General features: G+C 34.6%; 1 protein-coding gene across 2 annotated transcripts in view; it reads left to right on the forward strand.

Annotated features, from left to right (window-relative positions):
- The window catches only part of HCRTR2 (hypocretin receptor 2), a 36,642-nt gene extending 23,689 nt beyond the window's left edge, over positions 1 to 12,953 (forward strand). For both annotated transcript variants that reach the window (XM_058836591.1, XM_058836592.1), the window contains 5 exons: positions 915 to 1,030; positions 5,688 to 5,908; positions 7,311 to 7,432; positions 8,538 to 8,738; positions 9,952 to 12,953. In XM_058836591.1, the coding sequence (XP_058692574.1) occupies positions 915 to 1,030; positions 5,688 to 5,908; positions 7,311 to 7,432; positions 8,538 to 8,738; positions 9,952 to 10,145 (854 nt within the window). In that variant the 3' untranslated portion in view covers positions 10,146 to 12,953. The remainder of the gene's footprint in view (positions 1 to 914; positions 1,031 to 5,687; positions 5,909 to 7,310; positions 7,433 to 8,537; positions 8,739 to 9,951) is intronic.
- The last annotated feature ends 1,378 nt before the right edge of the window (positions 12,954 to 14,331 follow it).

A 14,331-nucleotide genomic window follows, 5' to 3' on the forward strand; every position in this document is an offset into this window, starting at 1 on the left:
TCCTGAGGCCATCCATAGATGTTAAGTTGTAATTAATAGCAACAGTTGGTAATGGCAAACTACAATTAATGTTTCAAAAGAAGACAAGTTTTCAGGCAGTGCACATTCTGGTATAAACTACTGATGGAGCTTAAGATGCAACATTCTTAAAACTCAATACACTCACAGCACTTTTAATGTTTTCTCTAAGCAAATAACATTCATAAATTGTCTTTTGAAAAGAGATACATGGGAAATTAGAACACAACAGTACCAAATTAATTATTGTTAAAGCTGAGTTAAAAAACATCCTGGAGATATCCTAGGTTTAAAGCACTTTAATGCATTGATTCTATTTTTTAAATTTAATAATAATAATTAATTACTGAGTCTTAATCACATATATTCTGCCTCCAAAGAGTGATTTATGAAATGTCTGTCTCTCCTTCCATCAGTGTCCTGTGCTGTAGTTTGCAGTTGCAGTGTTTATAGGTGCAGTTTACTCAGGGATTAGTAAACTAGTAGTAAATGTAGTAGCATTTGCAGAATTAAAACTAAAGACAGTTACACAACTTTTCAATATGACAAGATGAGTTAGATTGGATGATTACTTACCTATAATAACAAAATATTTTCACTTTTAGATAACAAAATTTATCCATCACTGTTTTAACAAAAAGTAAAATGTAAAGTAAAGAAATAATATGGTAAGAAATCAGTAATGTGATAGAGGAGATCCTTGAGATGAAAAGCATGTTTCTAATAGAATGTATCTAGAAGTGATTAAAAAAAAAAATCTTGACCATAATATTATTTGGTACATTTTCCTATTATGTTAAAAAATACATGCATATCTATATGAATAATTTTCTTAAGGTGATTTTGAAATATATGTATATTTAAATGCAACTTTCCTATTTGAATTCTCTTTCCAGCTGAGGTTTACCCCAAAATGTATCACACATGCTTTTTTCTGGTGACATACATGGCACCACTGTGTCTTATGGTGTTGGCCTATTTGCAAATATTCCGAAAGCTGTGGTGTCGCCAGGTAAGTCACTTAGCACTGGCTCTGTTTACTTGCTCTTGCAACTTTGTGCAGATTCCCATGCACAACCTCTTTCTTTATAAACTCCATGTTGTCGCTTAAGACTTTGATTTTTACATCCATACCGGTGTACAGACACCTTGGGTAAGCATTGAGATGTATTGAAAAATTAAGGGAGTCAGAAAATAAACTGCTTTCTCGTTTTCTGTCTGTGAAAGGCTTTCTCTTAGAGAGAAGGAAAGCAAAAGGCAACAGAAAAATTGATTATAGGTAGAAGAAAGATCTCCCTCACTGTATCTGAAATGATTACCAAAATACCTTAGGTGACCTTATTTATACTGCTAAAATCTCCTGTAGCAGTCAAAATTTAAGACTGGCTTTCTTATTTTGTTAGTTTTATTTTTATTTTTCTTACTCGGGTTGATGTCAGGTCCAATCTGAACAAAATGAAAACTAGAAGGTCCAGCTATCAGTACTGGGAGACTGGAATTGCCTGATGTGAATCTGGCTGTTACCAATATCATTTGGTGTGATTTGATGACAAATAATTGACACCATTTCTAATGTGAACATCTGTTTCTTTCAAGCTTCAAATAAAAAATACAGGAAAGAAAACAAGAATGCTAAACAAAACAAACTAAAAAACCCACCAAGACAGACAGACAAAGAACATTTGAATTTAAGTGTCAAAAAAGATGTAGTTTTTTCTCAGGAAACTATAAAAATTATTTTATGTGTGTGAACTGCAATTTGTCATGCACCAGTCTGTGGTGCTCTCTTCTGTCTTCTTTGTCCAGGATTTATCTATAGCTGTAGTCCACCACCAGCTGCCCTGTAATTCTGTAAAGGACAATAAACTCATCCTGTAGAAGAAATAATGCAAGATATTCTCTCTCAAGTGCTTCTAACAATGGTTCATATTTCCATCAACATATGGGCATGAATCACTTTTCTCTCACCAGCATGTTTGATACCATCCAATTTTGAGGCTGTCCTGGGCAAGGGTTAATACCGGCCCTATGAGAAACATTTTTCATGCAGTTCAAATTGATTCATCAAAGAAATTATAAATAGACTTTAGATTTCTAGATATACATATGATAAAATCAAAAATAAAATCTTATGCTGACAGAATATATCTCTTGCAAGTAACTCATATACAGGAAATACCAAATCCACTTTAAGGCTTTTTTTTATCTTCCATAAGTCATAACAGCAATTCTTGTTACTTTAATCAGATTAGGTTAAACCAGAATTGCTGTTTATCATGGTTGTCATGCTTTAAATTGCTAAATTTATCATGTTTAAATTGTTATTTTTGCTTTTAATTTCTTAGGTTGATAAGATTAATTAACAAGATATCTTGGAGATAAAATTTAACCTTTACAGTTTGAGAAGACTCTTTTCCAGAACAAAGGATTTCTTGCTTTGTCTTGTTATTAAGTTCAGTCTAAACATATTTTTAATATGCTCTGCCTTGCTGAATCTGTCCTGCATCACCCAATGACTTTATCACAATAATCCTTCTCAACCTTCTCTTCTATACCTTCCTTACAACCTGACAACCCTCTCAAGCTCTAAATTAATTAAGTTAATGGAAAGCAGTTGTTCTTAACCTACATGTAGTTGAAATTTCTGGTTCAGATGCAGAACAGAAGCTGAATGACTGGAAAGCAACCTTTATTTTGGGGTTCCCCCTGCCTCCACTCCCCAGTTGTTTTAGCTGGTCTGTTTGTTCTTCACAATATTTCTTCTCCCTATTCATCTTGCATTCTGACAAGGTTAGGATGATCCTTTATTTTTCAGTGGCTGAAAGAATTTCTACTACAGGCTTAATGCTATCGGTGGTGCCAAATTACAGCTGTCTCTGCCTGGCCTAGATGATAGCATTATGTACAAGAGGCTGTGCTAAGTGAAATTAAAACCACTGCACATCTACTATCAACTGTGACTTGGCTGCAGCCATCAGGCACTTTTCTAAGTGCAGCAGGTGTGCTGTAATCAGTCATGCAGCACAAATGAATTCAGTGCTCTAAATGTATTCTTTGGTAACAGTTTAAAATAAAAATCATGCTGTTTACCAGAAATTCAGGTAAATGTGGTGATCTTATTGCAAGGTACAATGAGCCTTTCAGATGTTCATGATAGAAAAAACACAACAAACAGTAGATGCTTTCTATGCCCTACATTTTTTCTAAAGGTTCTTTTTTAAAATGTAATGTGTTGTGCATGCAAATTTTCAGATGAAAAATAGAACATTGATTTACAAGTTATTGTTACCGTACTTTGCGTAATAGCTCTTAAAATTTCTGATTGTATAAATGAAGCAAATCTTTGAATTAACAATTCACCTTTATAAAGACAAGAAAAATAATTTTAAAAATACTAGAAATTTTGAGTAATTTATTTTAATGATTAGCAAGGAAATAGTGATTTAGATGTCTATATTCTTGTGTGGATTTTAAGTAGATTAAAAAGAGCTTCTGAACACACAGAACTGAATGGATTTACGATGAGAGTGTTGATACATGATTTCTAATATCAAGTTCCAAGTATGCTTCAATTTTCTGATGTCCAAGTGCATTGACACTGAAGTCCATTTGTATTAATAATTAGTAACTCCATCTTTTTTTTTTAAATTTTTTTTTTTTGGTAGTTGAAATATACCCTTCCAATCTTTGAGAGCTGATACTACATTTGAGAGCTGATACTACATTTGAGAGATTTTCTTTGGTTATAAACCCCTTGATAACCATCTGAGGAGATAGAGAAAAGGTGCATAAGAAAGTAACTCTAAATTTTAGTACTTGTTTATTCACTGCTAATAGGCTTTTCATAAAACATTGGGATTACACAAATGCTTCAAAATTATCTCTATGACTGATTCATTACCAAAAAGCAAATATATGCATTATGGTCCCATGTATACACTTATATATACTTGTACATACTTAATCATAGAATCATAAAAACATTTATCATGAAAAAGGCCCTTAAGTTCATGGAATCCAACCACAGTCCTAACACTGCCAAGTCCACCACTAAACCATGTCCGCAAGTGCCAGATCCACTTATCTTTTAAATGTCTTCAGGACTGTTGACTCAACCACTGGCCTGGGCAGCCTGCTCCAAGGCTTGACAACCCTTTTAGTAAAGAAATTTTTCCTTATATCTAATCTAAACCTTCCCTGTCTCTAACTTAAGACCATTTCCTCTCATTCTATCACTTCTCTGCTATACCCCACAGCCAGGTAGGGTAAACCCCTTGCAATAGGACAGACGTGCAATTGTGAAGCTGAGTTGTTTTAAATCCATGGATACACAAGAAAAAACAAAATGTTATAACTTATCTCCAATTTTGCTTCTTAGATTTCCTGATCATTACATGGCAACTTTGCCAAAATGTTCCAATAGTTGTAAATCATGTTTAGTGGCACATAAATGCTGATCTAAGGGCTTGTCTGTGCAAGGAAGATATTCACACACAACCCCCTCCCCCTGCCAACAAATAACTAAATAGACCAAAACCAAAAAACAACCAAAAAAAACCACCCGACACCACAAAACCTCAACATAGTAGTTTTTCTAGAACAATTCTGAATGTGCATGCTTTTTAGTGTACTTTTATCTTTCTTAAATAAATATAAAAAATTCATAATTTTTTGGTCAGTTTTTCTGGATAAGCCCCATTAAAAAATACTAAAAAAACTTACAGTAGACAATGTGAAATTTCCAGATACTTTTGAACTTGAAATATTTCACAAGATTAATCACCTCCTATACAATTGTACTACACATCAATAAAACTGTATTTACAGCCAAAAGGTTTTCACACTGTATGGCATTGAAAATATTATAAATGTAATTGTAATAAGAGTTCTCTGAGAAAGTCCTTGACATCTGCAGTCTTTCACATTTCGCTGCAGGCAGGAAGTAATTTAAAAGAACTGAAGCAAAATTGTTTAACTTGGCTTGTTTTATGTGAGGGCACAGAAAACAAAAAAAACAATTCTTTTTTTAATAGCATGGTCCTACATATGCTCATTGCAATATGGCTTTGACTAAACCCATTCTTTCTGTGTCTTGGCACCTTTCCATGATTTCCCTCAGTTTTAAAGAACTTTGCAGAGATATCCACACTTCAGCTGCAATTATTTGTTTAGTTACTTCACTGTCATCCAGGTTGCATGTCTGGAAGTTTTATGGCACTTAAAGCTATGCAGGCTTTAAATCCTCATTTTCCAGTACTGAAAAACTGTTTAGTATCTTATATTGGCAGCATATTAGTGGGGAAAACTACTCCGCTATACAAGAAAACATTTAATGTAGACCTTTATAGCAATGTAATTGCAGAAATAGGGTTAGTAATTTTAATAGTTTGAGGACACAAGCAAGGCAAGGTATGTGGGAAGTGCAGAAAATTTGAAGGCATCAGTTGATACCTGTGAATAAAACACAATTTTTTATGCACTCCCCCTAGTGTGTCTGAAATTTAGTTTACAGCAGCAACGTCAATTAATTTAATTTAAAAATCCTTTTTATCTGTGTGAGCTTACATTGTGTATGTCAAACTGTCTATTTTTCTTGTTATATCTGTGGAAAAAAAATCAGTTTTTAAATTTTTTTTTTTTCAAAATGTCCCTTATTTTGTCTGCCTTAGATCCCAGGAACTTCTTCTGTTGTTCAGAAGAAATGGAAGCCTCAGCAGCCCTCAGCACAGCCCCGTGGGCTGGGACAATCAACAAAGTCAAAGATTAGTGCTGTGGCAGCTGAAATAAAACAGATTCGTGCAAGAAGGAAAACAGCACGTATGCTAATGGTTGTCCTTCTGGTTTTTGCACTTTGCTATCTACCAATCAGCATCCTCAATGTCTTGAAAAGGTAAAGTTTATCCCAAAATATAAACACTTGGTAAAGCTTTCTGTCTGTTACAAGATTCCTTTTATTCTGGTAGATACTTTTGATGGATAAGCTTACTTATTGCATGATAAAGAAGTGGAAAATAAGCATACAATCACAAGAAAATATTATATATTGTGTATTTTACATATATATATATATGTATATAACCTATCCACAGTACTTAAACTAGAGGCCAGATTATGGAACTCTTATTAACAAGGTCTTCCTCATGAAAATGATCAAACCTATCTCCTCATTAAACCTTGTCATTTACATGGGATTACAGCTTGTTTGCTGTAAATGCCCCCAGGGAAGTGCAGTCACCTAAAGCAGCAGTTGAAGGTTAGCAGCAGAGTGTAGCATTGTGGCTTGGCTCTGAGGACTGTGAAATGCTGAGTTCAAACCTAAGCTACTTATGTAGAGTTTTGAGATCTTAGGCTAACCCTTCAGTTGGTCCTATGAAGCTTTATTTTAATTTTTCATCTTTTCCTCTCCGTACATTTCATATGTGTCTACACTCTTGGTTTTTCTGCAGTGCCTGACAGACTGAGGCTTTGGTAAACTTACATGTCATGAGCCCTCTGGAATACCAATAAGTAATGGCACATAGCAGAAGGCAGAATATCCTAAAAATAACAAGCATGTTATTGGTGCTTTTTTAGTTGGAGTGTTATTGGAAGATTTTAGTTTTTAAGAGATAGTTTCAAGGTTTAAGTACATCCCACTCAATTCTGGCTCTTCCCTGAGGCCTAATTTAAATACTTTTCATTTGCAAGTCCCTCTGTAGAAAATCTAGAGAAAGAGCTATTTCCAGAAGATGGTTCAGGCCACTTACAACCTGAAACAGAGGAAATACACAGGCTGCCTCAATAACAATAGCAGAGTAGGCCCAGAGTTAGATTTTCATTTAAATGGCAGAAGTAATGTGTAAAGAGTCTGGGAAATGCAGATTTTCCTGGAGGAAAAATGGTAGCTTCAGGTTTGCAGGCAGTTCAATGCCTTTTCAATTCAAGAGATATTTGGAGAGTAGCCTAAAGAGTGTATTGGAGAGTGGGCTTAGAGCCAGGAAGCTCAGTGACATGTAAAGTACATCGAAAGCAACTTTTCCAGTCTTTTCTTGGCTTATCTACACCAGATGACTTCAGTTACTCGGTAAAAAAGTCATGCATCTTCACCATAGTAAAGTCTCAGTTGTGCTAAGCCACCAAGACAGGAGGCTGAGGGTTGGGAAGAGGATTCTCTCAAGAAAGCACTGCTGAATCTGCCTTTCTGTGGTGCTCCAAATAGGTCATCAGAGAGAACATTAGGCTAGAACTTGTAAAATCTTTAAAAATTAATTCTAATTTTGCCATCTTTCAGGTTTTCTTTTCTCTTTCTGTAGGGTTTTTGGGATGTTTAATCATGCTGATGACAGAGAAACTGTATATGCCTGGTTCACATTCTCACACTGGCTTGTATATGCAAACAGTGCAGCCAATCCTATTATTTATAACTTCCTCAGTGGTAAGTTACAGTTACCTAGAATTCAAGTTTAATGTATAATTTGAATGTAATGAACCATAGCAAGAATTAATGACTGTTTAACTTCAGCTCAGCTCCTCCAGTGGGAGCTAGATCCTCTTCCTACAAGAAGTTGCCTGAAGTATCCCATTACCTTCAGGCTGTCTACCAATAAGTAACCTAGAGTGTGCCAGGGCCTGAGTCCAAGTGCTAGAGTGTGACTGTCCATGACATTAATGTGGTAGAGAAGTTCCTGGCATGACTTGGATCGGAAACAATTACCACTCTTTTAAACACTCCCTGGATGCTCTCTGGCAGGCAGCACAGTCCCGGGGCTGTCCCCTGCTGGCATGTTGTGTTCAAGTACTGGGATTTGGAAGTTGTGAGTCTTTAATAGTACTTGCATGACCAGACTGTGCCAAGTAGGGTCAACTTCAAAGAACCAGCCAAGATGCTGTTTACTTACTTATTATAGATTTGTCTTGGTTTGAATATGTGTCATTTGGCTTGGAGAGCAGAATCAGGACCTGAACTGGTTGTATTGCAGCTAAATACAGGGAGGCAAAACTCTGTTGATCCTCTCTACATATTGGCCCACTGTAGTTTTTTTGTGGTGTGTAGTGTGGGATTGATCTGAACAATTTCCTCTGAGCCCCAGAAGCATGGAACTGTCAAACATTGTGAAGCTTCTTTTAAAATCTATTAATGATAAAACACAAATTAGCCATGCTCTCTCATTTCACATATCAATTAAGGATTCAATCAGTCAAGCCTATATTTGCTCATTTGGTTTTTTGTTATATATGTAATTAATCAGCAAACTATCTATGAGGTGGTTTCATTAATAATTCTAGTTTGTCCATTCTGTCTACCAATAATAATTCAGTCTTCACATCATACCTTGCACGTCTTCTTAGAAAGGTTGTCTTTTTTTCGTCTTTCTCCAAGATGATTAAACTGTAATTTTCTGCTTCTTCATTAGAAGAGCATCTGGGTGTTTCACATTAATTTTGCTCTAGATAACTCCTATATATACAAATCTATAAAGTTTGATGAAATGCGGTTTATGGTACACTTTTTTCATGAGTGATTTTTGTGTGGTTGACAGGGAAATTTAGAGAAGAATTTAAAGCAGCATTTTCCTGTTGCATCCTTGGCATTCGCAGCCACCATGACGAACGGTTCACCAGAGGTCGTGCCAGTACAGAGAGTCGGAAATCCTTGACCACCCAGATCAGCAATTTTGATAACATTTCAAAACTTTCAGAACAGGTTGCATTGTCCAACGTAAACACAATTCCATCAAATGGTACTGCATCTATTACCCACTCTTAGTATACTGGTCCCTATGCCTTTTGATCCCATAGAAGTAAATTCTAATTGTGCATCCATCAATATTGGGATCTAAGCACAAAGAGAGAAGGGTGTTTAAAATTAAGAACTGACTGCAAGAAAAGAAAATGAAAATAAATATCTTATAGAATATGCCATAACTTTGATTATGTAATGGCAAGAGAAAATTTCATCATATTTATTTCAGAAGTCATGTTGCAGATAGGGAGGGCGTAAAGAAGTCATACTTTATTTTCTTTGGATACCTACTTCTTTTAGACTCCTAAGTAAATAAAGAACAAGCACCTGAAAGTATGAAAATTATTTTCCCTGTCATTGGACTGTGTTTATGAACAGCTGTATTCTACTCTGATCTAATTATCTGAAGTTGTGGTATATTTTATAACAAATATTTTGAACAAAATTGGGTGTAGAGATTGAAGTACCATAATGTCCTTTACTATTTCAAATTATCTGCTTAGCATGCATTCTGGTGTGACTTAGGCTGATCAAATAAGAAATTAATATTATTTTTTTCCAAAATTTTCTGTTCTTTTTCATGTTAGGTAGGCTATTGCATGTGTTCAGGAACAGCTGGGAAGCCACTTTTTGTTTAATGTATAAGGAATGGGGATTTTCACCTGAATACAGTAGTATTTCCATTCCTTTATGTATGGCACAAGCAAAGTCACAAATATGAAACCCATATGACAGCATGGCTGTAAATTATGTTTTACCCTTTGTTTCTCATTTATCATCATTTTTTTCTCTCTATCCTTTGCTCATGGCAGGGGAGTTAAACTAGATGGTCTTTAAATGTCTCTTCAAACCCAAACTATCAATGATTCCATGACTGACTTGTCAACAGGAAGCTGTGGTGCCCTGCTGATCAGAGAGGCATCTGGAGAAGGAACCTCAGGGCAATTTACTAAATAGTGCATATTAATAAGTAGTAGAACACATGAAAAGTAAAAAAAAATCAAGATTTATGCATCAGAAATGCCCTTAGTCTTCAGTCAAGAAGCTTTCACTTAAAATTTTCAAATGCAATTTGAAACATTTTCTGGAAGACCATTTTATTGCTAGATTATCACCTGCACAGAATTCAGAGAGAGATAATCAGATAGTGAGTTAGCCAGCCAACTGATACAAGCAGTGAAACAATCTTAAAACCTTTGTTTTATCTACAGATATCCCAGCTATGCTCAGCCCATTGAAGTCAGCGGAACTGCATCTCCACATACCCGGGATGAACATGACTTCAAATATAGATGAAGCCATGAGGGTTTCTGCAGAAGACACTGCCAGAACAGAGAATGCAGAGTGGGATAAATTTGTCCCTAGTATAACTAAACTTACTTCGATGGAGTTACAGCAAGGGTGACTTTGGCTCAATACACTACAACTGCCAGAGAGTGTCACGTGCTTTTAGCTGTGGTACAGACTGCAACTGGACAAAGGGATTCCTTCAAAATAACTGCCTATCCTCTTTCTTCTCAGTCTTACAGAAACCTACTTACCTCAGTATGAGCTAAAGAACGTCTTTACAATTCTTTTTAAAGATTGGATTGTATCATACTTTGTAAATATTGTAGATATTTATTTTTATATATTTTAGATGCTGTGAAATGTTCTAAAATATATCATATAAAGAAATCTAAGTATTTGAAAGAAGGCTCAAACATGATTTATTTATATCCTCTTTCTAGAAATGATTGACTCATGTACAAGGAACGCTTACTTATGCACTAGTGATATCCTGGCATTACTTTGCACTTCTTTTTCTCCAAATCCACTTGTAGTAAGTTCTGTGTTTATTATGGAACTTTCACTTCATACTGATTTGGGGAGAGTCCACATTACTTTTCGAAGTACAGACATGCTTCTAAGATACGAATCCAAAGTGCTGAAAGTCAGATGTTTTCATAAGGTTACACTTAAACAGCCTTTTTTTTTTTTTTTTTCTTTCTCAGATTTGAGTGCCTAAAAAGTAACCATTTAAATAAAACTTATGTGATGCTCAAAGGTGCTATAGGCTCAAATTTCCTACTCAGGCCAACAGGAATAACAAGTGTCAGCACCACTGAAGGTCAGGACATTTTAACTTTGGTAGCTCATTTTAGTCTGTAATGTTTAAGAGTTGCTCTAGAAGATCTCTTAAAATCTTTGACACGGAAATATTAGTTAGTCTTTCATTTTCATGACTTCTCTCTCAACTGCTATTTAATACGAAAGATACAATCAATTTACAAATCTACAAATCTATTTATGGGATAATCTCTCCGGCCTGGAGCTTCCTACTATGTATTGTGTTTTTCTCCTTAAAAGGATGAAGATGGTGCATCACTGGAGATTTCGTCTTCTAGAAGAATGTGGTCTATTGGTTAGAAAAAGGCTAATTATCAGAAACTGAGATACAATTTCCATGTGGTACTATTTTTGCGTTTCAGTCCAGATTTTTCAAAAGAAATGGTAAGATGAGAGGGAGGACTTTGTTTTTCATTAAAAAGAATTCGGCCTAGAAAGAAAACTGTGTCATATATTCAAATGTTTCTGTAAAGCCAATTGTTAATTGACCAGGTGTTATTTGATTACCTTTTGTAAATATTTTTTCTAGGTTTTCCTTTGACCTAGTGTCATGCAATGTACTGTCTATCATGGCAACTATAGTTTTATGAAGTGCTCAATCACTTTATGCTTTAGCCTTCCCCAACAGCTGTTTTACTTGACATTGTTGCAATTCCTGCTAGTTTACATTGGTGTTAAGTGAGAGAAAGGGATTTGCATTCATTTGTATATTCAAGTTTTCTATTTAAAGAGAAAAAGGAGCATACTCTTTTTTTGATTAAAAAAGAATAAAGAAAAATATATAAATGGACAGAATGTTTAAGTATCAAATAAAATAATAGGAATTTCAATATTCCTATGTGTAAGCCTAATTTTTAAGTATAGCTATTATGTCAATGTTATTTCAAGAAATTATTTTGCTTTGTTTCTTCTAAGAAAATAAAACCCAAATAATTGTGGAAAGCACCACAGGATTTCATAGCTATCTCAATTCCTTTACCATGAGAAGGCTATTTTTGCTCTTCAACCATGGAAAATGCAGAATTGTTAAAGAGTGTTGAACAGGATATGTCTTTTTTATATATATAATTTGAAATGATTGAACAAACAGCTCCTGAATTAAAACATTACATATATGGGAAAATGGAATTTAAAAAGTCCTCTAAATTTTTCTTTTGTTTAGCTATAACCAAATAAATAGTCAAAAAATTAAAAGCTATTATAGTAACCCAGCTGCAAAATAGTTATCAGTAATCATTTATTTGAGACATAAAATATTTCAGCTCACAGTTGAAAAATATATCTTAAATGCAGATCTGGCAAAGCTTTATTTTTATTTCAGAAAATGTATTTTTAGCTTTTCGTTGAAGAAAGAGAAAGAATGTAGAAAGCTATGGTTATTTAAGAAAACTTGGAGAGCATAAGAGGGGAACATGTATACTTTTCAAACATAGAAGGTCATGGGTCACTGTGGAAGGCCAGCAAAATTTTTAGGCTTCATCTGGTGTGTTGTCCAGATCCCTGTGAGAACAGAGAGGAAAAGGGTACAGTACTCCTAACGTGGGGCCAGCAAACAAAGAACTAAAATATCAATGTCAGTCATGCTCATGGAAAAATCCTAATTAGAATCTTTCTAAAGAGGGGGTGAAAACTACCTGCTGACACCATTTGTATTCTTTTTGCTTCTACCTTAATGCCAGGGGGATAAATTGTGTTAGCTCAGTTAGTTCTGAGGCAAGAACATTACTAAAGGTCAATGGAAGTTTTTTGAGACTGGAGGTGTTCTGTGCCATGTTAGAAAGGGAGGTTCTGGCCTTGAATTTGTCTTTGTAAGAGAAAGAATATCTTTTATTCTCTTTTTTATCTTTTCTTATTTTCACCTAGATCTTCAGAATTAAAATGTTCCAACATTTCTAGGAATTTCTTTTAACCACAACTTTAACTTAGCAGTACTTTTTATGTGGAGAAGATAAATAAAATATGAGACATTCATTAGAAAATGATTCTGGGTTTTCTCTGGACAATTTCTATTGAGTAAACAGCATATCTTTCAGATTCAAATTTTACAATCAGATGTTATTTCAGATTTGAAATTCTGAGAATAGATAGAGAGCATTAACGTATTTTTGACAGAGACTATGCTTATCAAGCTAAATATTGGTGAAATATGGTTATCAAGATAAATATCTGGTTATTTTTATGAAAATATTTTTCATTCAAAAATAAATATTTTTGATGAAAATATTGCTATGCTTTTATTTCTTTAGTTTAAAAAAAATCAAGAAATACCATTTTTAATTAAAATAATCACTGGGAGCAATAGCCAGCATTGGAGATAGAAATAGCTGGGACAATAGAGGGTATAATGAATGTACAGGTCTTATCCAGCATATAAATACTGAAAATTATCTGAAAGCTGAGCCTTAATTGCATTTTGTTACCTCTAGCTGCTTTGCTATTCTAATATTTCCACTACTGAAATGGAGAGAAATGGAGAAACAGAGTTTTCATGCCATTGTCTCTACTTGCCCACAGCAGCATTAAACACTGGGTTTAAATTTGTTCCTGCAGATATAAGATGTTGTGCCACCATCATTCTGGTGCTTTGTCTCTCAACACATTTCATATTCTGGCCGGTTTCTCCTTTACTGCTGTCACTGTAGTGATAAGCTTGTGCCTTGCAGTCACAATGAATGTAAGATAATATCTCCCTGTCTCCACCTCCAAAAACACAATGTTTTTCCTTTTCTTCTGGACTACACAGAGAGAACCATCTCATTCTCTGATATTATCAAAATTGATACGTGTTATTAACCTGGAGAGTGCTTTATAGGACAGAGAATACACCATACATTAGTTTAACTCAGCCCTCCCTCTATGATGTATCATATCCTACTGCTGCATAATACAATGGTTTAAGCACAAAAAAGGCAAATTTAGCTTTCCAACCTAGATTTTGTCTCACAGCTAAAATGATATTAATCTCTCAGGCTGTCCTTTCTACTTGACAATTAGGTTTTTCAGTGGCTGTTGGATATATTGGGTAAAGTAATATATTATTTATTGAACAATTTAAAAAGCCCACAAACAAATATTTCGTAACTTTCTTGTTAAGAGCTTACATAAATAATTCAGTTAAAACAAAAACTAAGCTAAAAATCTGTGTAAAAAAATATGAGAAATTACATACAAAATTGATTTTCCCTCAGCTAAGGAAAATAACCAAAATCTGGACTTTGGGTTATGTTTTGCTTTGTCAGTAGGGACAGGATTTCAACCACAATATCTGTCTCTCTGATAGCTAAGCTGGAAATTTTATGACATCTTTTTGTTTAGACCTTTAAGGACCAACTACAGTTAAACATATTCTGTATGAGATAGGCCATTTGTGAAAAGAAGATTCATGAGTAGCACTGAAGCCAGCACTGAAGCCAGCAGGTGCATGAGTGCATCCTTTATGGTTGACTGCTTCATTGTTAAGTCAGCTGCTGACTTTTGTATGG

This window comes from Poecile atricapillus, chromosome 3, assembly GCF_030490865.1.
Source record: "Poecile atricapillus isolate bPoeAtr1 chromosome 3, bPoeAtr1.hap1, whole genome shotgun sequence".
Lineage (NCBI taxonomy): Eukaryota > Metazoa > Chordata > Aves > Passeriformes > Paridae > Poecile > Poecile atricapillus.